The sequence below is a fragment of the Rhincodon typus genome, chromosome 13, assembly GCF_021869965.1.
Source record: "Rhincodon typus isolate 14 chromosome 13, sRhiTyp1.1, whole genome shotgun sequence".
In the NCBI taxonomy this organism is placed as follows: domain Eukaryota; kingdom Metazoa; phylum Chordata; class Chondrichthyes; order Orectolobiformes; family Rhincodontidae; genus Rhincodon; species Rhincodon typus.
In genome coordinates this window covers 46,714,662-46,739,661 of record NC_063344.1, presented here as the reverse complement: position 1 = coordinate 46,739,661, position 25,000 = coordinate 46,714,662, and the positions used below count along the sequence as shown (strand labels likewise).

The 25,000-nt window shown below is 37.9% G+C and overlaps 2 protein-coding genes and 1 long non-coding RNA gene across 3 annotated transcripts in view; 1 reads left to right on the top strand and 2 right to left on the bottom strand.

The window, feature by feature from the left end:
* LOC109912642 (structural maintenance of chromosomes protein 4) overlaps positions 1-25,000 on the bottom strand; it is a 72,659-nt gene that overhangs the window by 18,844 nt on the left and 28,815 nt on the right.
* LOC125484670 (structural maintenance of chromosomes protein 4-like) lies at positions 7,634-12,249 on the bottom strand. The gene is made up of 5 exons (XM_048604237.1): positions 12,118-12,249; positions 11,149-11,298; positions 9,501-9,679; positions 8,870-9,061; positions 7,634-7,773 (listed from the first exon to the last, which is right to left on the bottom strand). Exons 2-5 carry the CDS (start codon positions 11,288-11,290, stop codon positions 7,717-7,719), a joined length of 570 nt encoding a protein of 189 aa, XP_048460194.1. The 5' UTR covers positions 11,291-11,298; positions 12,118-12,249; the 3' UTR covers positions 7,634-7,716.
* On the top strand, positions 14,191-23,097 carry LOC125484671. The gene is made up of 3 exons (XR_007263482.1): positions 14,191-14,879; positions 20,110-20,258; positions 23,050-23,097. It is a non-coding gene; the product is annotated as an uncharacterized LOC125484671 (long non-coding RNA).

Here is a 25,000-nt window from a genome sequence, read left to right as displayed (position 1 = left end):
GCATATAGCTATACAGTTCCACAACACAATGTTCTTTATTCACATAGTACAAATCAGCTTTAACCTTCAAGTTACACGGTTATGATTATCATCTGCAATATACAAACACAAGTTAGGCCACTTGAATTTTCTCAGCCACTGAGTAAGATCATGGTTGATCTGATCACTTCACTCCTGCCCAACCCTGATAACCTTTCAACCACTTGCTTATCAAGAATCTCCCCATCTCTGCCTTTAAAAACTTTCAAACCCTCCGCTTTCACTGTTTTTTTGAGTTCCATACACTCATGACAAACTGTTAAGTTTTCTCATCTCTATCATAAGTGAGTGACCCTGACTTTTAAAAGTGATCACTAGATCTAGATTTGACCTGTAAGAATCTTGCATGTCTCAATTTGCCTTTCACATTTCTAAACTTTTAGCACATACAAGTCTAGACTGTCCAATCCTTATTCGTTAGAAAAGTCACTCAGGCATTTATGTACTTCCTGAAAAAGGGACAGCAATTCTGTACACAATACGGCAGATATGGTGCAACCAATGTCTTGTATAACTGATGCATAACTTTTCTCCTTTAATATTCAATTTCTTTTATGTTATATAGTAGCAATCTTTCTTAATTACACGCAGTACTTGCAATACTAACCTTTTGTAATTCATGCACTAGGATACCAAATGCCTTTGCAATTTCTCACCAGTTAAACAATATGGTCTTTGTACATTTTTGCAGGAAGAATAAAAATATCACATTTTCCCATTATAACCCATTTGATCTTTGCCCATGCATTCAACCACACTTCTACAAACCCTGTCCCTCACATCACTATTCCAGAATTTGTTTTCAAACAAGCAATAATGCCCAGCAATTTTTGGGAAACAGCCAGCTCTTTAGCACCTTCAAGCTATTCGCACAGCCTTCTAGGTTTTATATTTTTGCAGCCAGCGTGCACAAAATCTCCAAGAGCTCCTGTCTCCTTTTTTTTTGCCAACCAGAAATATTGACCTCTTCCTCATGTGACCTGCTTCTTGACCTCATATAAATTGGGTTCCTCTTTCTATCGTTTGCTTCCTTTTTACATCTGCATTTGTGAACGGATCACATTCACTCCCCAGCTTCTCTGCTTGTTTGGATGTAATACAGCTTCTGTATTAGTTTCTTTTCTATTAATACTGCATCCAGTCTAAGAGTATCCAGGTTACCACACAAATTTTCGCCACCGTGTGGTTTCTGGGTCAAAAAAAACAACAGAATACCAAGAGGAATGGCTTAGATGACTCGTTGCCACATCAATTACAATGGCAGAAAGATATGACAGCAGGTAGGCAAATATGTGCTGACATGTTACCTCTTATAGTGAAGTGAACAAAATGATTACTTGTACATTTTGGCACTTTACTAAATCTGCATTTGAGTTAGTAACATCAAAGGCATTACCCCAAAATATCAGATAGGAACCCATCTACAAAAATTTTCACTTTCTTACTCCACTCTTCAGATCAACTTTGTGTCTCTTATTTGTGTTATCTTCAATGTTTACTTCTGTAAAAACTGGCTATCCATTTCTATATTATCACATTCTTTGTGAAACAACATTTTTAATGTTTGACTGGGTGAGTGTTGCTAGTAAGACCAGCATTTCATTCTCATCCCAAACTGTCCTCAAAGTTCTTGAACCAGATGGATTCCAATGGTTCAGGTAAGCACACAGTGCAGTAAGATATCTGAGAAGTGCCAGTTAAGAAACAGGAGTACAGTTCCAAGGCGGGATGATACATGGCTTAGAAGGTAATTTCCAAGTAGTATATCTGTGCATCTTATAGCTTTGTCCTTTCAGGTGATAAAGGTCACGCATTTTAAAGATCTTATTAATGGAGGCTTGGTAGGTTGCCACAGATCTTGCTGCCACTTACATCTATGGTGAGGAAGTTTAATATTCAAGATGGTGGACAGTGTGCTGATTGAGCAGGATGTTTTGCCTATGGATGATGTTGAGCTTGATTAGTAGTGGAATGCACATATCCAAACAACCAGAGAATAATCCGTCATGCTCCTGCCTTTAAGTACCAACATTCAGGCCATTTGACAGGTTTTGAAAATGCTAACGTAGCAATTGTTAGGTCATGTAAATGCTATAACTGCTGAATGTCCGTAAAACATCTTGATCAATAGAGGGTCAAGAGGGAACATGATCAATTTCACACTGCTGTAGGTCTTTGCAGCACCACCCATCACACTTCTGATCCGAGTGTAGAAGAAGTTGGAAAGGTTTGGAGGAACAGATTCTGATCTTTATTACAGTGGGTAGAAAAGCATGCAAGACGACAGATTAAATCAGTTTTCTGACTTGTTCCGTTTACATATTCATGTTGTTACGTAGATGACATATTTACTATATCTAAATCTACGGTTATTTGTAAGAATCTACTAACATGCTAAAACAGGAGTCATCCTGCATTCAAATATATGTTTGAAATGGAACAGCAAAATGTGGTCCCTTTCCCCAATGTCCTAGTTAAAAAGGATCAGCCAGATGTCCTCTATTACCTTCTTTATCATTTGGTCAACATATACATTGCGATTTCTGCAGCTCCACATGCTACAAGATTAGCCTCATCAGCTGCCAAATACGAAGGGCTGAAGCTACTTGCTCACCATGCGAACATCAGGCTGAAACAGGGTGCATCAAAACCAAAAGATAATGACAAAGTAGATCAACTTTTACTGTTCTGAGGAAGGGTCACCGGACCAGAAACATTAACTCTGTTTTTTCCTTCACAGATGCCGCCAGACCTACTGAGCTTCTCCAGCAACTTTGTTTTTGTTCAACTTTTACTGCATTAGTCACAAACTCAAATGGGCCAAAGACTAATCACTTTTGGTCCTGAAAAGTGCCCAGTTTACTCCAGACTACCATACAGGAGCAAGATATCTCAAATGTTTGAGCAACTACGCAAAAGCAATAGAAGTGGTGCTTGCCACTAACAGGATGCTGCAGTGAAGCCAAAATAACGTATTGCTCATCATACGAGTAATGTGTTGTGTAAATTTCCACGTCGGCACGATGCTAGGTACGTAGGTTACACGATCCAGTAGTTTTTAGGGCGTATTAAACAGTGTGCCCTTCAGTTGTCAGCAAAAAGGTACTGCCCATGTATGCAATACAGTGATTTTGCAACTAGACAATTGCTAAATAATAATTCTGAGGCTAAGATTTACACTGACAACCAATTTAGGATTGTCAGTCAGGCTTGCAATGTGGTGCAATTGTGTGGACTTGAAGCCACAAACATTATCGGAATCCAAAACTAAGACCAATCGATAGAATACAGTCACTTATAAATCCAATAGAGAAATCAAGAGAAACCTCTTCACCGCGAGTCTGGTCAGGTCGTGGAACATACTACCATGGGTGTCTAAGGCATAAGGTACACCTGCAATTGACCGAAAGCTAGGCAAGTACAAAAGGTAAAAAAGAATAGAAACGTGTCAATAGTATTGTTATTTATAGTTAATAGGAGGAGGCTGAAGTAGAGTACAAGTAGTTGGGCCAAATGGCCTTTTTCTGTACTACAACACCTCTGCAATTACATAACAGCATTCAAAGGTGAACATTTGAAAATTAGAAGCATTTCATATAATGGAGCTAATCCAAACATACAGCTTCAGTTGAACATGGAAAACCCATGTGGTACAACCAGTTACTACTCCTCTTGAAACAAATTGCAATATTGTAAAACTGCAAACAATCCTTGCCCACTGCGATTGTGAATTATTAAGCCTGATAAATACTGTTAATCTTGCTTCTCTAAGTAGAATTCTCATGAACCAGTTACTTCAATCTGCCTTGTCAGTGTAATAGATCTGAGGCAGCACAGTGGCATTTCTTGCTCAGATGTGTACACTTAAAAACTAGAAAAGGATGAAAAAAATGAGGGAACAAACAGAGCCCACTAAGTGAAAAACAAAATTGTGAACATCTAGAGAAGTGCCATAATTTATAAATCACTTCAGTTACACTCTTAACATAAAGCTGCAAACTACAATCCACAATCTAGATGAGTACCCATGGTGGTTAGATTCTTCAGAACCAGTTATTTCAAGTCCCTAGTAACATTAGCAACATGACCATATGCCACGTCATTCAGATTGGCATAGCAAAGGATTAGCCTATCCAAATTTCTAGAAACAGTCATAAAACAAGTTTGTATAGATAAGACAAGTTTTGTCCTCCCATTTCCACATCAGTTCTATCACTGTTCTCCAATTGGAATTCTAGGATCTTCCGAGTACTCAATTCCAAGTCCTGTACATTCAATTAAATACATCTGGAAGTATACTAAATGTTTTGAAGCTGAAAGGTTGTGAATCGCAAAGGTTGCACATGTAGAGAGGTCAAGTGAAATGTCTGCCAGAAACCTTCATGTTCATTTAACATGTTAAACCCGAATGAAATTCCGCATCTACCATATTTTTCTGCTTTACTCATTTGAAATGATTTCCAAGAATGAGCCCAGCAACAGGATGGGATCACTTTTTTGGCAGATTCAACTGTTCAGAGAAGGAGCAGCTCTGAGAAGAACCTTTGGCTTCAAAATTTATACACTACATCAGCATAACCCCTCATCCAATTAACAATACTACTACATAGTAGCAAACGAATTAACCATCAAATAGAAGTAGTTTCAGTTAGGAGACTACCTTTATCCTGCCTGTCTCATATATCCACATTATTCCCTTGGTGCATTTCCAATAATCCTAGTTGCTAAATCTACTTCGACTTCAAACCTGACACCCGTTAAAAGTTTCCGATAAAACTACAATTCTGCGTTTGCTACTTTTATTTGCAAATATTCCACTTCTTGTATGTGCTCTAAATACAACAGGAAAGTTACTCGGATATGATTTGTTCTATGATACAAAATTTTGAACACTTCTACGGTCTACTCAAGTCCTCCTTTTAACAGGAAAAACACAAGGTAATCAATCTTTCAAGTCATTCCCTCAAATTCGGGGATCAGCATCTGTCCTGTTCTGCACCATTCAATAATAGAATGCATCTTTTGAGATGAGCATACCAAAACTGCATAATACTCAAAAGTAGTCACACCAAGGTCAAATATAATTAAAAGATGCTCTCTAGATTTGTTTTACTAAACGCCATGCATCAAAGCTCATTATTATTAACAGTACTGAACATGGTTTTGATGTCATGATCATATACAGAAAGTGTCAAGTTTTCACAATCTAAAATTGCTCCTCTGCCAAGTGTCCAAACCTTGTGCTTCATTATTAAATTATATTTACTATTTTTCTCCCCACTACATTCATATGCCACTAGCCCAGATTTGGCTAAAATAATTTTTAAAAAAATAATCCCATAATTGAGCTTTGTGGCATTGGTTGCCAACCAGGTTAACAACTCATACACAGCTATTAAGTCCAGTCTATAAACCAAGTTGTTGACAAGAAATTTTATTAGAAATACGAATTGTGTAATATACTCTGATGCAAAATAGTGTTGATTCCTTAGTGAAGGAAAAGTAGATAAGATCTGCCACCTCTTCCCTATCTGCTAAATCTCCTTTCCCCAAAAGAAACCTAATCATTAGTCAAGGACAGCATTCCACTCTTAAAAAGCAATTTGATAGGTTCATAACCCTCAAGAGGCTGGTTTAGTTTGCTCCAAGAATCCATATCACTTAAGTTTTGATTGACTGGAAAAAAATAGCCTTCAAGAAAAAAAAACGTGATCCCTGAAGCCTTTGACAAGTATTTAGTGATCCCTGCAAGTAATCCTATTTAATGACTTTTGGCATAAATCACATCTGCACTTACTTTTTCCATCTGCTGTACAACTAAGTGAACCATCTCATTGGAAGTACGAGTAGAATTAAATATTAACAAAAAGGACAATGTAAATTATTCATATAACTCATTATGTAGAGATGAAGCCATGACTAAATGTAAAAAACCAAAATCACAAATACATAGATATTGGCGCTCAGAAATCATTTTAAAATAAACTGTTGACAGTGGGCATTTATCTGGTTTTAGAGAATCCATTGATTTTACTTGGTATTAAAGCCAGTAGAATACCATACTGGGCAGGGTACAAAATTCAAGCTTCTGGGATCCTCATCTGGCGTTAGTCTAAATTACCCCATTCTGTCATTTCCAAATAAAACTAAGAAATCACAAAATTTCCTCAAAGAAAAATGATTTACTACAAAAGTACGGGCGGTGGGGATCGGAAAAAATAAAGAGAGGTACACTAGCAGGACGAGACTACCACAATAATTGTTGTTTTGCTAACTAATATAGCACAATTCCTTCTTTCCATGCTTAATTTCTAATACCAATAAGAACAATTTTTTGGCACAAAGTCAAATCATTGTGTATAATTATTTGGATACTAGCATGTTTAAAAAAAAAAGACAGTGAGATAATCAACATTACCTCAAACCTGCAAGCACATATGGTTTTGCAGCAATCTTGTGGATACTTTGTGGCCACTCAAAAGCTGGCCTGAAAAATACTGCACACAAGTAGTGGGTGCAAAGTTTTTTTTTAAAAAAATGCACTGTACATTAAACTAATCTGACAACATAAAGAAAATTTAGAGAGATCATTGCTTCCAACGAGTATACTTTTCGTCCAATAGGAAAACATTCTAAAATGCAAGAGCAAGAAAACTGAATGAGAATTAAAACTGGAGAACACCATAGTCCCATGAAAATTCAAACTCGGGGTCTCAAAATCCACAAGTGTGAAAAATTGTTCACAATACTACATAACTTAATGTGAATTTTTTAAAGACAAAAAGAGAGGCTACTTTCTCAATTACCAATCTATATACATATTTTGTGATTGCCATCTAAATCAAATCACAAATCAGAAAGACATTTTCATATTGTATGTGACCCAGAAACAATTTAGTGGTTCTTGTAGATGAGAACTGGTGGCATTGGTGTATTTTTTAATACTTTTAACATTAATATAATGATAGGCTCATCCTAGTCTTGGGTTGTATGTCAATGTGTAATTACAAAGAAATTGGCTTTTGCTTTTTATATATTTCAGCAAGTAGTTTGCAAGTACTAAACATTTACTTATTTAAAAATAAAATTAGATTCTAAATACACTTACTACTTAAGACAGTCCTTTGAGTGATTTAAGTTGTCATTTTCTTCTGCAACATGCACCAATAAAAAAATCAATTTTTCCAATGCATTGATCTGATAGGTGATTAGACCATGTCACACTGCAGCAGCACAAGTAATATTGGCAATTATCACCACGCCAATATTTACGTGCTGCTAAAATGTAACCGGCATCTTCAAAAAATGTGTCTGCTCATAGGGCTCTTGATTAAGAGAGAAATGACAATAAAGAAAACAATGAATTGGGTAGGATACAGTTTTCCTTCGTATTAGCCTTAAATCACTACAGCAGCAAATAATGGCTTGAGTTGTGAAAGCAGCCCTGCAAACCATGATGTGCTGCTACAACGACCTAAGGTAGCAGAAGACTCTCCGATTTAGTTCTTCTACAAACATGGAGTTTTTTTTCCTCAAAAGAATATTTCCAGTGAAGTTAAATATATTCATTGTCATGTTATGAGACTTACCTGAAGAATCAAAAATCTGTTGTGATCCAGATCAATTCCATGGCTACGAAGCAACGTTCCCACATCTTTAAATGTTGATTTCTTGCCATTAATATGGTAAGTCGATGAATTGTCCTTGTATGCAGTTCTTGAAACGCAGAAGTTGCTATTTGGAATAACTTCAAAATCATCACCCTCCTTTCATTAAAAGGATTTTTGAAAAGTTGTTTAATAACAAAAAGCTAGAGCAAATTGCTTATTTTACATCATCACTTAAACAATTGTTTTCAGATGGTTCACCTCAAACAAAATTATTTCTATAAATGATAATTGTTACAAGTTGTTTAAGTCTATTTAAAGAAACAATGTTACACAGATTAGATCAATTAAAATTAAAATTTGAGGTACACAGAAGGTGAAAAAGAGATTAAAACTTGTTAGCTGAAAAATTACTTAAATTTATTTTAGAATGTTTAAGTTTCAGTTTACCATAGGAAAATTGATCATAGTTTAAATTCAATAATCAGCACGCCCTTCTCTTCAGTGTTCAAAATCAGTGCACCCACCTTTAATGTGTAAGTGTATATGTTGATATATAAATATCAAGCTTCCCCGAGCCTCTCCCAAAATGTAATTTCTTAATTAATAGGGATTTTTAAAAAAAAGCCTATATTACCATTCTCATTGCACTTGGCAGACAAGGGATATTTAAATATCCACATGCTGTCACACAAAAATCAAACTGTGCAGGCAGAAAATTAGATTGTTACATAAAATCTTCCTTTAAAAATCTATTTTTGGCAAGAATTTTGCATTGTTCCAGCATGTCTTGTATTGAGTTTATTTGATGCAAAAAAGTGGAACATTGACTCGTTTATTTTTCATCACATCTCAGTACCTTTAGAAAAGTATATTGTAGGCATTTACTGTATTTAAATGAACGCTAATAAAACTTTCTAAGGTCACATCAACATATTTTACCCATTAAGCCGATACAAAACAGAAAAAGCAAAACCAATTGGGGCTTCTCATTCAATACGTTCCTTACATGCTAAAAAGCCAACACAATTACTTATTTACAATTTGTACTTCCTCACATTCAATACAAACAAAAGTAGCAGGAAGTAAAAAGAAAAAAAATTAAAAGCTCTAATTATAAATCATTTTAAAATTGTATTGCTGGTCAAAACACCAGACGTGCTTAAATTGTAATGTGAAATGTACCTTTAAAGTAAATGATCTCACATATACAGTATAATTACCTTATCAATGATTTTTTGAAAATGAACTTCCACAGTACAGCTCTGAATATCTTTATGCTCATCAGAATTGTGAATGAGTACAGACAACTTTTTGGAACGAATTTTTTGGGCCCGGTAGCCAAAAACAAATAGCATTGAGTCAATCACATTTGATTTCCCACTCCCATTTGGTCCAATAATACAAGAAAACCTCTGTACAAAAGAAAAGAAAATACAGAACAGCATAGATATTTTAAAAATATTTTTTCTGGCCATTATTAATGTTATGCACTGTATACTGAAGTTGTAGTCAGCATAAAGTATGACGTGCAATACTCCCAGCTGTCCATTTACACCAACTCTAAACATTTTTTAGTAGTTTTTTTTATTACTTCAGCCACTGCATTTTTGCAGCAATAAAATGAGGTTTCTTTTAAGACAACATAAATGCAGACATTAAACACACACATTAAATCTCAAATTCATGTCAATTTTATAATTAAGGGAAATGACCAGGCATTTTCTCAGTTTCACATCTCCACCCAAAATGTTTCGATATTTGATTTTTTAAAAATACTTTGGCTTTGAATTTAAGTACAGCACAATTTTTAAAGTGAATTTAGATAACAGTATAATTTTTGTGAACTGTTACCTTGTGGAAAGGACCCAGGATTTGTTCTCCTGCATATGACTTGAAATTCTGGTTCACTATGTGAGTTATCATGAGTCGAGGAGCTCCGGGTTCATTGGTCATTGCTGGGGGTGGAGGAGGAGATATGCCAGCTAAAATTTCTTCCAAGCTTCGATTATCTATTGGTTCAACTGGTGATTCTGAGACAACATATAAACAGAGACAAAACAAATTAAACACTATCCTACCGAGGCATAAAGTTTAGTATTTCATATAACAAGAGTTTTGTACCACAAATCTTTATAAGAAGTCACTTCATTTCATACATTTGATGTTTTTTTAAAAAGAGTTAGATACCACTTGGTGTTATCATTAATATATAAAAATCTGTTATGCATAACTGTTCAAAAATTACCTCAAAATTGTCCAATTACAAAACAACGTTCCACAAAAATTAAGACCATCAGAAACATTTTGTGCCCAGACTTGTTTTAATAGATCAAAACAGTTCCAGACAAATATTTATATTTATCTTTAAATTATTCATGCACCATTCTTGATGAAAAAAAAAATCAATATTTATAATCATGGGCAACACATTTGAACAATGAAGTGCACTACATTTAATTTAATAAACTGAAGTGTATGTTTAAAACCCAATGCTTGTGGGGAAAAGTGTGCCACAATAACATATTTTAATTTACAATGTAAGGATCATATGGATGCTCTGTGAAACACTGCCACAGATCACATTTCAGGAACTTAATTTGCATTCATGAAAAAAGTGATCATAAAAAGTACTGTACGGCAGTAATGGCTAGTAAGTATTCAACTTGCACTAGTTTAATGCTGCTATTGAGTTTTGTACGCCTGCCAAATACTTGCTTTTGGAGTTACTGCAGCAACAAAACGGAAAAAGACTAATTTTATTAAATTTCTGACGCACTTTTTTTGTAAAAAACGAAAGTAATTAGATGTAAATTACACGTCTTATCAATTCTCGGTTAAAATCTCTTACATCTTCAGCAGCTTCCGAACGCAGTTTTGGACTCCAGACTACAGAAACTCAACCCCTCCCCCCACAATTCACGTACTGTACAAAAACGCGCAAAGGAAAAAAGGGAACACAATGAAAAGAAAACTCAAACCCCATTGCGCTGCAGCGTAAGGGGCAAAAAAAAAACTGTCAAAGAAAAAAGTAATCCATTACACGACTGGACATATTTCTTCCAGCGTAAACACTAGTTATTACAAGCCTATGCTGAAAACCGGTTTAAAAAAAAATCTATAGCACAAACTTTCTAGGTACAAGTAATCCGTTGCAATTGTCATTGAAGCTTATGGAGTTCAAATACGATCTTGACAAGTTAATGTTGGCTGCTTTCCTCCCATGACTGAATGGAACTACACCCGTTAACTCAAGTTAAAATACATGAAGTGCTTTTGCAAAACGATTACAAAAACAATTTCGGCGTATAGGCAATGGAAGCGGCAACCTGTTTAGCCATACTTTAGGCGGCTAAATCCAATTTCAAAACGAACTAAACGGCAGCGATTATCACAGCTTCAATTTATTAAAAAGATACAAGAAATGAAATGCGTTCATTTTTAACAATACAAATCTTAAAATACAAATAAAATTAACCATACACGGACAAAAAAAAAATACCTCTTGTAGTTTCATCTACATTTGATGCGGTTGCCTTTTGTTGGATATCCATTTCGTTGTCAAACTCATCCAGGGGCTCAGCTCCCCCCGGACCCAGTTTTGCGCTTTGCTTTGCTGTAGAAGACTTCGTTTTGGCAGGCATGGTTTAACCTAGATTAGCAATTATTATAACAAAAAAAAGGCTCAAGGCAAACGTAGTTATCCCTTCATTGCCATACAATTCTTTTCATTCCCATAACGCCCACATCTTTAGAAAAGCTTTGATACAAAAATCAAAGTTCGGCTAAAAAAAAAGTACCTCCTGAAAAAAAACCATTAATTCCAAATTTACCGCAACCCTACCCAGATTAGTAAAAGTTACTGTACTTTACTGTAATCCAACGCCACATCATGACGTTACAAAAACTGGATCTAAAAAGTTAACCTTACAGATTACACAAAAGACAAAACTCACTAGAAAGGACACATCGTTTACTCAAAATGGAACAATTTGATCAAATGAAAAAAAGCTGTATATAACGACGTGTATTTGAGGCAGTCTACGTCACTAAGCTTAAATAGGCGCACGAACAGACTTTTAAAAAAAACCAAAATTTGACATGAATCGTGTCTAATATTAGTTTAATGACTTAAATGAAGTAGTTTGAATTTACAGAACACACCAACAACTAAAGTAATCAAAAGCTACAATGCAGTTGGGGGGGGGGGGGCGGAGCGGGCGGAGGGAAGAATCGGAAAAAAAACTGTCCCAAAATGAAAAATACTTAAAATTCTGACTGAGATAACAATCGTAACTATTTAACGAACACGACAGTTCATATTTCTCAAAAGTTTAATTCAATGCAATAAATGGAACTGGGTTTTTTTAAAAAATGCAGATAGCAACCACTTCCCTGAAACAACATGTTTACAAATTTGTCATGCATCTCATCCCGCTAAAAAAAGATTTCATTTCCACTACATCAATACCTTGGAAATCACTCCGAATCCCGATTTTCCGGCGCCGAATGATTGTTGTTTTTTTTAAAAAATATTAGGAATATTTTGGGACCACTTTCGCACGGGGAAAATAAAAAATAAAGGAATAAATTCGAGAAAAATTCAAGCGCTTACCTCGGACCCAGTCGAAAATGGCGCCGAAAACTAAACTTGACTGAAATTCGTTGAGGGACAAAGCATTGTGGGTAAGCCGGTTTGAAAAAATGGGGTTGATGCCAAATTTTAAAAAATCAAAATAAATATTTGATTTCGCGGCAAGGCTGGTTATTTTGGAGGAAGACCGACAGGCTGGTAATTATCAAATTAAAAAGTATAAGCTGTTTGTTTTTTTCGCCGCGGTTGCCGTGTTGGTTGCCAAGAAGCGGCGCGCGGCGGTCTCGCGACGCGCCGCGAGACTGTAGTGTGTTTCGAGCCTAACTGAAGTCGTAGCGCATTCTGAGCGAATTGCTGAGGTCTGGGACTTCCTTTAGATTGCCGAGGTAAAAGTGGTGGGCTTTGCTTGCCAATTGGTATAGTCCATTTTTTAAAAAAAATGCGTGCAACAATCGATCGTTTTATGTCTAAAAGGGTTACGTCGGGATCAGACTTTATAGATTGTGGGTTTGAGATGAAATGACATCCTGGCCCATTGCTGCTGCTGATACTAGGGCAAATAGTTGTTGCCAAGTGATACAAAAACAAAGTTGCTGGAAAAGCTCAGTAGGTCTGGCAGCATACGTGAAGGAAAAAAAAAGCGAGTTAACGTTTCGGGTCCGGTGACCGTTCCTCTGAGCCAGGGCCACCGGACCCGAAACGTTAACTCTGTCTTTTTTTCCTTCACAGATGCTGCCAGACCTGCTGAGCTTTTCCAGCAACTTTGTTTTTGTTCCTGATTTACAGCATCCGCAGTTCTTTCGGTTTTTGTTGCCAAGTGATGTTGTGTTGTATTGTGTGAGCGAACCCATTTGGCCTATTCGGTTCAATCCTGCCATACACCAGTGGACAGTTCAGAACTGTCAGGGAGTGTTTGTTTATGATCGCACGAAATGCCATGTTGAACATTTGGAACTTGTTTGTACTTACAACTGTAAAATGCATCAAGATGGTTCGCAATGTTTCGATCAAAATGGGGGTTCGTGCTCCCAAATAGGTACAATCTGGCAGCATTGATAACTTTCCATGTGGCTGGCTGTGTCCGGATTGTGGGACATGTACCAAGGAAATGCATCTCAAAAAGAGGGTGTTCAGTTCCACTGTGTTTACGTTTTCTTACTGTTTGAATTTTGTGGGTATGAGGTTTTGGGAATGACTGATCTTGGCATGTTGTCTAATTTTTGCACAAATGCTAAATTAGAGCACCAAGGTTTGTCGCTGCAGCATACAGACTAATTAAAACGTTGATTTGTAAGATTTCGAAGAAATTTCAAGATGTGCACAGGAACAACTTGCTTAGTTAGAGTTTGACACTTCTGTCCAATATTACTGCAATATTATTCCATGTCAAATTTATATCTTTGCTGTAATGGGTTATACTAAGAAAATAGTCACATAATTGTAATGCTATGTACACTCAATTTGTGTAGCTATGTACACTTTTAATTTGTGTAAAAAATGCATTCACTTTCCAATGGTCATTCTTGACTGCTTGATAAAAATTAATTTGAAAATGAAAATGTATTAATATTCAGCAATGATATGCAACTGATAACATTCTTGTCAATCTGGCAGCCACCAAAGACGTTGCAGTTAGTGGAATTGACCACTGTTACTGGAGTTGATTTAATCGTTGTGTCTAATTCAATTTCTAAAGAATGAGGCTGAAGACATCGCTCTTGAAGGAACCAAAACATATCCTTTTAATTAATTCATTTTAAAAAATTTTTGTAATGGGTATTACGTTACAAATAAAAGAGAAAAAAATTAATTGGAAGAATGTATAGCTTTAAATTAATATTAGTAAATTTTGACTTGCATTTGAGATTTTATACACTTTGTTTTTGTGTGGTCCAGACCATTATCAGGGTAGGTTTAGATTTATCATTTTTGTCATTTGCATGTCTTAGATTTTTTAAAAAATTACCGTAACTAGAAACAAAATAGAACATATTTTATTGTTTCTTTGTTTCCATTATTAAAATAAATAAAACATCATAATAAATTCTCCATCTCAAATGTGTTCTAGTCCTGCCTAAATGGTTTATAGAAGAGTGAGGCATATTGTAGTGAACAGTGCCAAGTATACAGGAAGTTAAAAACATGGGGATCTACTGTGTAAAAGGTAATTTGCTTAATGTAATTTTACTTTGTTTATCATGAAGTTAGTTGTTTACCAGCCAACTCTGGATATTCACTGGTCACCTTAATAAACAGAATGGAGTTTGAACAAAACAGTCACTCTGATAACTGTTACATAATTTTTTCAGAGATTAGACACCACTAATCATTCTGTTAAAGCTCACTTCAAGCATGATAGCAACTCCATATTAGTCATATCTAATTATATTTTGGATGCCCTGAATGGTTTTGATTTTTATGGTAAGTTATTGCAGTTTGAAGTAAAACAAAAATAACTGATAGCAATCCTAAATTAATTTTCAATGAATTTCTACTCAGATCCAAGATCCCCTGGTTCTCCTTTATTGACCTACTTTAAAGTCCACTATAATTTTTGTGAAATGTTAAAAATCTTGAATATGAATGCACTTCACATCTGCAAATCCTAGCTTTCGATTATCTTGTTTCTGCCTCATTAGGTAAGGTGTTTTTAATTGTAAATTTCTATGTCAATATTTATGTTGTGGGCTGTATATGTTACATTGTAATTGCATCCTACTATTAGTGTTGGCTATGTAACAATACTTGGATGAAGGAATAGGTAGCTGTCTATCCAAATTTGCTGACAGCATTAAGTTATGCAGCACAGCAGACTGTGAAATGGGATGAAAAGTTGCTATGAGACATTACTAGATTAGGCAAAATGTGGGTCAATTGAAGTCATGCAGCTTGGACTTAACATATAATAGAATATCCTTCCTTTTGTTTTGTCTGAAGGCACATACATTGGAATATTTTGATAATGGTGAGAAGCTAAGACATGTGGATGATTGGATAGACTTGGATGTCCAAGTACAGAAATAACTTTAAATCTAGTGGATAGATGCAAAGGTTTGTTACGAAGGCTAAAGAAATGTTAGCCTTTATCTCAAAAAGATGAAAGTTATGTTACAGTTGTATAAGATTCTAGTTAGACCACATCTCGAGTACTGCATTGAGTTCTGGGCACACAAATCAGTAAGAACATATGACCCTGGAAGTAGTGCAGAACAGACACCCCACAATTGTACTAGGGCCAATAGGGTTTAATGTGAGGGTAGATTGCAGTTCAAGGTTGGAGTTGGAGGAGTTAGGGGAGGTCCTTAATGAATACTTTGCTTCAGTATTCACCAGTGAGGGGGACCTTGTAGTTTGTGAGGACAGCATGAAACAGGCTGATATACTCAAACAGGTTGATGTTAGGAAGGAGGATGTGCTAAAAATTTTGAAAAACATGAGGATACATAGGTCCCCTGGGCCAGACGGGATATACCCAAGGTTACTACAGGAAGCGAGGGAAGAGATTGCTGCGCCTTTGGTGATGATCTTTGTGTCCTCACTGTCCACTGGAGTAGTACCAGATGACTGGAGCGTGGCAAATATTATTCCCTTGTTCAAGAAAGGGAGTAGGGATAACCAGTCTTACTTCTGTGGTGGACAAATTATTGGAGAGGATTCTGAGAAATAGTATTTATGATTATTTGGAAAATCATAGTTTGATTAGAAATAGTCAGCATGGCTTTGTGAAGGGCAGATCATGCCTCACAAGCCTTATTGAATTCTTTGAGGAGGTGACAAACACATTGATGAAGGTAGAGTAGTGGAAATGGTGTATATGGATTTTAGCAAGGCTTTTGATAAGGTTACCCATTGTAGGCTCATTCAGAAAGTAAGGAGGCATGGGTTTCAGGGAAATTTGGCTGTCTGGATACAGAATTGGCTGTCCAGTAGAAGACAGAGGATGGTAGTAGACGGAAAATATTCAGCCTGGAGCTCGGTGACCAGTGGTGTTCCACAGGGATCTGTTCTGGGACCTCTGCTCTTTGTGATCTTTGTAAATGACTTAGATGAGGAAGTGGTAGGGTGGGTTAGTAAGTTTGCTGATGACACGAAGGTTGGTGGAATTGTGGATAGTGTGGAGGGCTGTTGTAGGTTGCAACGGGACATCGACAGGATGCAAACCTAGGCAAAGAAGTGGCAGATGGAATTCAACCCGGAAAAGTGTGAAGTGTTTCATTTTGGAAGGTTAAATTTGAATGCAGAATACAGGGTTAATGGCAGGATTCTTGGCAGTGTGGAGAAACAGAGGGATCTTGGGGTCCACGTCCATAGGTTCATCAAAGTTGCCACCCAAGTTGATAGGTTGTAAGAAGGCATATGGTGTATTGGCTCTCGTTGGCAGGGGGATTGAGTTTAAGAGCGGCGAGGTTATGCTGCAGCTGTATAAAACCCTGGTTAGACCACACTTGGAATATTGTGTTCAGTCCTGGTCGCCTCATTATATGAAAGACGTGAAAGCTTTACAGAAGGTTCAGAGGAGATTTACCAGGATGCTGCCTGGACTGAAGGGCAGGTCTTATGAGGAAAGGTTGAGGGAGCTAGGGCTTTTCTCATTGGAGCGAAGAACGATGAGCAGTGACTTGATAGAGGTGTACAAGATGATGAGAGGCATAGATAGAGTGGATACCCAGAGACCTTTTCCCAGGGCAGAAATGACTATCACAAGGGGGCATAATGTTAAGGTGATTGGAGGAAGGTATAGGGGAGATGTCAGAGGTAGGTTCTTTACACAGAGAGTGGTGGGTGCATGGAATGCACTGCCAGCAGTGGTAGTAGAGTCAGATACATTAGGGATATTTAAGCGACTCTTAAATAGGCAGATGGATGATAGTAAAATGAAAAGTATGCAGGTTAGTTCTTAGTTCTTGCAGTAGGATAACAGGTTGGCACAACATCATGGGCTGAAGGGTCTGAACTGTGATGTACTGTTCTATGTTCTATATGTTCTATGTTCTATGTTTGTATTGCTTTGAGTGAAGAAGATTTAGGGATGATCTTAACTTGGACTTCTAAGACGATGAAATGTTTTGGTAGGAGATACTATTTCCTGTGGTTGGTTCACTCGCTGAGCTAGTTCGTTAGTTCACAGACCTTTCATTACCCTGCTGGGTAACATCATCAGCGCAGCCTTTGATGAAGCGCTGTTATGTTTTCCCACCTGGTATTTAATCTCTGGGGTCTGTTCGAGTTGATTACCTCATTTCCAGTATTTCTTTGCAGTGGTGTATATATAGGATCTAATTCTACATGTTTATTGATGGCCTTCTTGGTGGAGAACCAGGCTTCTAGAAATTCTTGCGCTTGTCTCTGTTTGGCCTGTGCTTGGATCCTGATGTTGTCCCAATCGAATTGGCGATTCCTCTTATTCATGTGAATGGAGAATAGTGAGTATTGGTCGTGTCTTTTTGTTGCTAGTTGGTGTTCATGTATTCTTGTGGCTAGTTTCCTTCCTGTCTGTCCAATGTAATGTTTGTCGCAGTCCTTGCATGTAATCTTGTATATCACGTTGGTTCTGTCCATAGTGGGTAAGGGGTCTGTGGTTCGAGTTAGCAGTTGGCGTAGGGTTGATGTAGGTTTGTGTGCTACTCTGATTCCCAATGGTCATAGGAGTTTTGTGGTCAGTTCGGATATGTTCTTGATGTAGGGTAACGTGACGAGTGTGTCAGGGTGTACTGTATCTTTCTGTTGTTGTTTGTGTGATCGGCATCGTCGGACCAGCTGTTTGGGTATCCGTTGTGTTTAAATACTTGGTTGAGGTGTTCTTCTTTGTTTTGGCTTAGTTCTGTGTTGCTGCAGTGTGTTGTTGCTTGTTTAAATAGTGTTTTCACGCAACTTCATTTATAGGTGTTGGGGTGGTTGCTGTTGAAAGTCAGGACTTGATCTGTGTGTGTGGCCTTTCTGTGTACCTTTGTCAGAAATTTCTTGTTGTCCCTGCGTTCTACCATGATGTCCAGGAATGGGAGCTGTTCGTCCTTTTCTTCTTCCCTGATGCCGGTGAGAGTGTTGTTTATTAGTTGGTGTGTCTCCACTAGTTTAGTCCATTTGATGACGACAAAATTATCTTCAACGTGTCAGATCAATAGTTTAGGTTGGATCTGCAGAAGGGCCATTCTTTCAAGTCTCTGCATCACCACTTCTATTAATCTGGAGATGGGTGTCCTGTTGCTTTGTTCATAAATTTGGCCATTAAATGCAAAGTGGGTCATGAGGCGTGGATGCAGTAGTTTCAGCGTGTTGTCTGTGGAGATGGTGTCACTCGGGTCTCATTCTTTTAGTAGTGTTGCTACTGCTTCTTTTGCCAGTGGTATGTCAATTGATATGAATAGGGCGGTAACGTCAAAGGACATCATGTTCTCATCCTCGTCTATTCTTATGTCTTTGAGGAACTCCTGGGCTGCGTGGATTGAGTAGGGTGACTTGCTGACGAGGTACTTTAGTCTTCATTGTAATTCCTTGGCTAACTTGTGTGTTGTTCTGCCTGGGAGGGAGACCATGTGTCTGAGGGGTACTTCCAGTCTGTGTACCTTTTGGGAGGCCGTAAAATTGGGGTGGGGGGTGTTTGTGCCTTCTGGTAAGAAGATTAATGAGCTAGATAGATTTATAATAACAATCAACAATAGCTTTCAACATTATTAATTGAATTTAAATTTTACCAGCTACTATGGTGGGATTTCAGCCCTCATCCCCCGACCATTAGATTGTACATCAGGATTATTGGTCCAGTGACATTATCACTGCCACTGTGTCTTTTTGTTTGTATGAGCAAAGGATTATAATTCTAGTATTTATTGTTCTAGCTATAGTTTCTAACATCCTATTTGCTTACGCAACTGAATTCTTATAAGATAAAAGGCACATAAACAGGGAGTTCTTCCCAATCAATCTGTGCTGGTGTTTATGTTCAATGTAAGCCCCCTTTCATTTTTCCTCATTCAAATTTATCAGTATGACTGTCTACTCCTTCCTTGACATACTGGTGTCGGCTCCCCTTACATGCATCTACACTATTCTCTTCAACTATTCCCCGTTGTGCCTCACCATTCCACCATTCTTTTGAGAAGAAATTGCTTCTGAGTTCTGTATTGGATTTGTTGGTGACTTTTATATTATGCTCTAGTATTTCCACGCTTTTCAATAAGAAAGACAGAATCCACACATTAACCCTAACCCTAATCTGATAATCATGTTCCTTGCATTTCTGATATGAGCTATGTAAGTCTTCACTGCACTCTTTTCAGTGCCTGTATGTACTTTCTAAACTATGGCAAAAAGAATTGCATTTTATTAAAAATCAGTCTGTTTGGATCAATTATAATACCCCTACATGGCCATTGCATCTCGAGATGGGATTGAACCTGGAGCTTCTGGCTGAAGTTAGGGATACTACCTCTGAGTTGCAAGACCCCTTGAAAAACTCTATTTGTGTGGTGGTCTAACCAAAGTTCAAGATTTAGTATAATTCCTGACTTTTCAATTCTATCTTTCAATAAGTAAAACAAAGTGCATGATTTGCTTTGTTTGTGACTTTGATAATCTGGTGCAACTTTTAATGACAACTGTATTAGCAATACGAGATCTCTTCGTTCTTCTACCCCACCTAGACTTGTATCTTCCAAATAATAAATGATATTTCAATTTTACCTACTAAGGTGTACCATTTACATCTATATGTTGATCTTATTTTGTCAATTATTTGCCCATTCTGCAAGTTTATTAATGTCTTTCTGTAATTTGTTGCAGTTCTTCTTAATATTCCAAAGCTAAGATCACTTACCCCCGCTGCAATATAGTGGTCATCTGCAAGTTTAGAAATTCTGTTTTTGGTTCTAGATCATTAATGCAAGTCGTAACAGTGGTGGGCTCAGCCCTGATCCTTGTGCAAGTCCCTTACCCACTGTTTGCCATCAAGTCTACACTGGTTAAGATCTACTCACCGTGTCTGTCCTATATAACCTGACCTAACAGCCTTAAAAATCCAGGTATGTGATTATGTCCTCCACTTTTATTGTTCGGCAACTTTGTAACCGCCTCAGATAATTCAGTAGTAATTCTTTATTGGTAAATAGGAAATCTTTTTTTCCAAAAATCGTGGAATTATTCTAGCAGAATAGGAGGTCAGCCTGTCATGCCTCTGCTAGCTCAATTTACCTACTACAACTTCCTTCCTTTCTCCTCATAGTCTGGCACTTACTTCCTTTTCAGATAAAAATCCAATTCCCTCTTGAATGCCTTGATTGAAGCGACTTCCACCATACTCTGTGGCCATTGCCTCTTTTGCTCGTTACTATAGATCTGGGGGTTGGTTAGCTCAGTCGGTAGTGTGGCTGGTTTTCAATACAGTGATTCCAACAAGTTACCAGGAAAGTCCTACCTTCTCATCCTCAACCCTCCCAATGAGGCATAGTGATTCTCAGATTAAGCCACCACTAGTCTTCTCTAGAGATAACTTTAATATCTACCATTAATCTATGTATGCTTGTTCTGAATCCTTCCACCGATGGGAACAGTTTTTCCCCATTTACCCTGTCGACAGCTCATGATTTTGAATAACTCTTCAAATCTTTACTTAACCTTTCTTCAAGGATAGCAATTCCTACTTTTCAATCTAGTGAATAACTGAAGTTCCTCTTACATGGGACAATTTCTGTAAATCTTTTCTGCACTCTTATGAATGCTTTCACACCTTTTCTGGAATGTGATGCCCAGAACTGCACACACTCCTTGAGCTGAGACTGAATTAATGTTCTATACAAGCTTAACATAACTTCCTTACTTTTGTACTTTTATACTTTACTTCATAGTAATAAAGCCTGGGCTGCTGCATGCTTTATTAATTGCTCTCTTGATCTATCCTGACACTTTCAATGATTTATGCACATGTACATTCAGGCCCCTCTGCTCTTGCTCATCTTTTAGACATGTTCCCTTTGTTTTTTCATGTTCCTTGTACCAAAATGAATTGCTTTCTATTTCTCTGCATTAAAGTTCATTTTTCACCTTTCTGTCCATTCCAATAACCTGTTTATGTACTTTTTAAGTTCCACACTATTCTGCTCACATTGCTTTCAAGTTTTGAATTAAGTTTTAAAATTGCACTCTGTGTACCATCGTCTACATCATTACTATGTGTCAGGAGGGAAAAGAGTCCCGCACCAACCTCTGAGGAACTCAACGAGAACTCATTCTCTATTCTGAAAAATGAAATTTCATCACTATTCTCTGAGTGCTGAGGGCAAATTCATATTCATGTTGCTTTTGTCCCTTGTATTCCATGAACTCTAACTTAGTTTATTTCATTAAATGTCTTCTGGAGGTCCATGCATAGCACATGAATACAATTACTCTCATCAACATTTTTTTTATCTCATCAAAAAAAACACAGTTTAAAGAGGGGTGGTGGCTTGGCTGTAATTTCATTGGACAAATAATCCAGAAGCCTGGGCTAAGCCCCGGGGACATGGGTTCAAATCCCATTAGGGATTTAAATTCAGTTAATGAATTTGGAGCTAAAAGCTAGTCAAACCATTGTTGATAGTTTGGTATGCCAATATCCTTTACAGGAAGAAGCTGGGTCACTAATACACTTTTAAAGCAAGAAGCAGTGACTCCAGACTCTCAGCGATGATTTTCACTCCTTGATACCCTCTGATATGGTGTAGCAAGCCACTCCGTTGTGTCAAATTGCTGCAGATTCTAAGCCTGGCATTGACCAAAGCACCACATATAAAACTGCGAATTGAGCTCTGTTGACCCTGCAAAAGATCTTACAAATATCTGGGGGCTTGTGCCAAAATTGAAAGATCTCACCGGTTAGTCAAGCAACATCTTGATAATACTTAAAATATGATTCCTCCATGTTGAAAAGAAATTGGCAGAAACAGCAATGGTGGCAGGGGCACAGAATGTACTCTAAGTGGGAGACTTCCATGTCCATCACCAAGAGTTGCTCAGTAGCAATACCAGTGACTGAGCTGCCTACTCCTACAGAACATTGAATTCCTACAGTATAGGAACAGGCCAATCGGCCTAACAAGTCCACACCACCCCTCCGAAGGACATCTCATCCTGACCCATTCCCCTACCCTTTCCCTGTAACCCTGCATTCCCCATGGCTAATCCATCTAACTTACACACCCCTGGACCCTATAGGCAATTTAGCATGGCCAATCCACCTAATCTGCACATCTTTGGACTGTGGGAGGAAACCAGAGCACCTGGCAGAAACCCATGCAGACACGGGGAGAATGTGCAAATTCCACACAGACAGTTGCCTGAGGCTGGAACCAAACCCACGTCCCTGGCGCTGTGAGTTAGCAGTACTAACTACTGAGCCACTGTGCTACCCAAGATTAATGCTGAGGCATTTGGTGAAGGAACCAGAGAGAAGGAAAATTGACCACATCTTTATTGATTGACTTGTCACAGATGCATCTGTCCATGACAGTATACGTAGGAGCAACTGCTGAATAGTCATTATAAAGATGAAGTCCTGTCTTCATACTGAGTTGCCGGAGGGCATCTCCAAAACTGGGCATTCATGGAGCATTAGGCATATGCACACTAGGTGTACCATCTAGGAACAGCACTCAACACACTTAAAAATGAGTTGTCGACATGGTTAAGCAACAACATGAAACTACATGCATGTTGAATAGTGGAAGCAGCATGCAATAACCAGTTACATGATTCCACAGCTAACACATAAGGTCTAAGGTCTAAGCTCTGCAGTCTTGTTTCATTTGATAACATTAGGTCTTGATCTCATTATAGCCTCGTCCAAACACGGAGAATGAACTGAATGCCAGAGTTGAGGTAAGAGTGACTGCCATTGTCATCAAGGCAGCATTTGACCAGGTCATAGAGTCATTCAGCTCAGAAATGGACCCTTCAGTCCAACCAGTCCATGCTGACCGTAATCCCAAACTAAACTAGTCACATCTGCCTGCTCCTGGTCCATATCCTTCTCAACCTTTCCAATTCATGTACTTATCCAAGCGCCATTTTTTTATTGTTGTAAAATTGTACCCACATCCTCACTTCCTCAGGAAGTTCTTTCCACACCCGAATCACCCTCAGTGTAAAAAAAAAAATTGCCCCTCATGTCTTTTTTTAAAATCTCTCTCCTCTCAATTTTTAAAAATGTGCCCACTAGTCTTGAAATCCCCCATCCATGGGAAAAGACAACTACCATTAACTCTATCTGCACCCTTCCTTATTTTATAAACTTCAATAAGGTTGCCTCTCAACCTCCTATACTTCAGTGAGAAAAGTCCCAGCCTATTCAGCCTTTCTTTATAACAGAAACCTTCCATACCCAGCAACATCCTGGTAAATCTTTTCTGAGCCCTCTCCAGCTTAATAATATCCTTCCTATAACTGCGCGACTAAAAGTGGACACAGTATTCCAGAAGATGCCTCACCAATGTCCTGAACAACCTTAGTATGACTTCCCAACTCCTATACTCAAAGAACTGAGCAATGAAGGCAAGTGTGCCAAACACCTTCTTAATCACCTGTCTATGTATGACAGAAACTTCAAAGCATCATATACCTAAACCCCTAGGTCCCTCTGTTCCACAACTCTACTCAAGGTCCTACCATTAATTGTATAAGGCCTACCCTTGTTTGTTGTACCAAAATACAATATCTTGAATTTATCCAGATTGAACTCCATCCACCATTTTTCAGCCCATGGACCCATTTGATCAAGATCCCTTTGTAAGATTAGAAAACCTTCTTCACTCTCTACAATGCCACCAATTTTGGTGTTGTCCTCAAACATTCTAACCATGCCTTCTATATTCTCATCTAAATAATATATATAAATGACAAACAAAAGAGGACCCAGAACCGATCCTTGTGGAACACCGCTGGTGACAGGCATTGGTGTGGCATCAAGGAGTTCTAGCGAGACTGAGGATAATGGGAATCAGGTGGAAAGCTCTTCATTATTTTGTGTCATATCGAACACTAAAAATGTTTGTGATTGTTGGAGGTCAATCAACTTCACCTTGGGACATCACTATTCCTCAGAATAGTGTCCTAGGCTCAACTATCTTCAGCTGCTTCATGAGTGACCTTCCATTGTCAAGTCAGAAATGGGGATGTTCACTGATGATTGAGATATGTTCAGCACTATTCATGACTCTTCAGATACTGAAGCAGTCTGTGTACCATGCAGCAAGACCTGGACGACATCCAAGCTTGGGCTGATAAGTGATGAGTGACATTAGTGCTCCAGAAGTGCTAGTCAATGAACATTTCAACAGGAGAGAATGTAACTACAGCCCTCCTGACATTCAATGGCATTACCATTGCTGAATCATAACCTACCAAAATGTTGATGGTGGATCAGTGACCAGAAATTGACCTGGATGAGCCCCAATACTATGGCCCAAGAACATTTATCAGAGGCTAGGAATTCTTTGCGAGTGAGTCATCCTTAACTCCCCAAATCCTGTCTACTGTCTAAAATGACAAATCAAGAGTGTAATGGAATACCCTCCTGTCTGGATGTGGGTCGCTCTAACAGCACTCAGGGCAAAGCAGCTCAACTGATTGGCATTCCATTCACCACCTTCAACATTGACTTCCTCCATCATCAGTGCATAGTGGCAGCAGTGTATACCATCTACAAGATGCACTACAGCAACTCACCAAGGCTCCTTTGACAGTATATTCTGAACCTGTGCTCGCTATCACCTAGGACAAAGACAGCAGA

Coding starts and splice junctions, on each gene's coding strand:
- LOC125484670 (XM_048604237.1), bottom strand. CDS start 11,290: ATGCCTGCCAAAACGAAGTCTTCTACAGCAAAGCAAAGCGCAAAACTG. Junction 9,680..11,148: donor TGTAGATGAAACTACAAGAG/GTATTTTTTTTT, acceptor ATGTTGTCTCAG/AATCACCAGTTGAACCAATA. Junction 9,062..9,500: donor TCCTGGGTCCTTTCCACAAG/GTAACAGTTCAC, acceptor TCTTTTGTACAG/AGGTTTTCTTGTATTATTGG.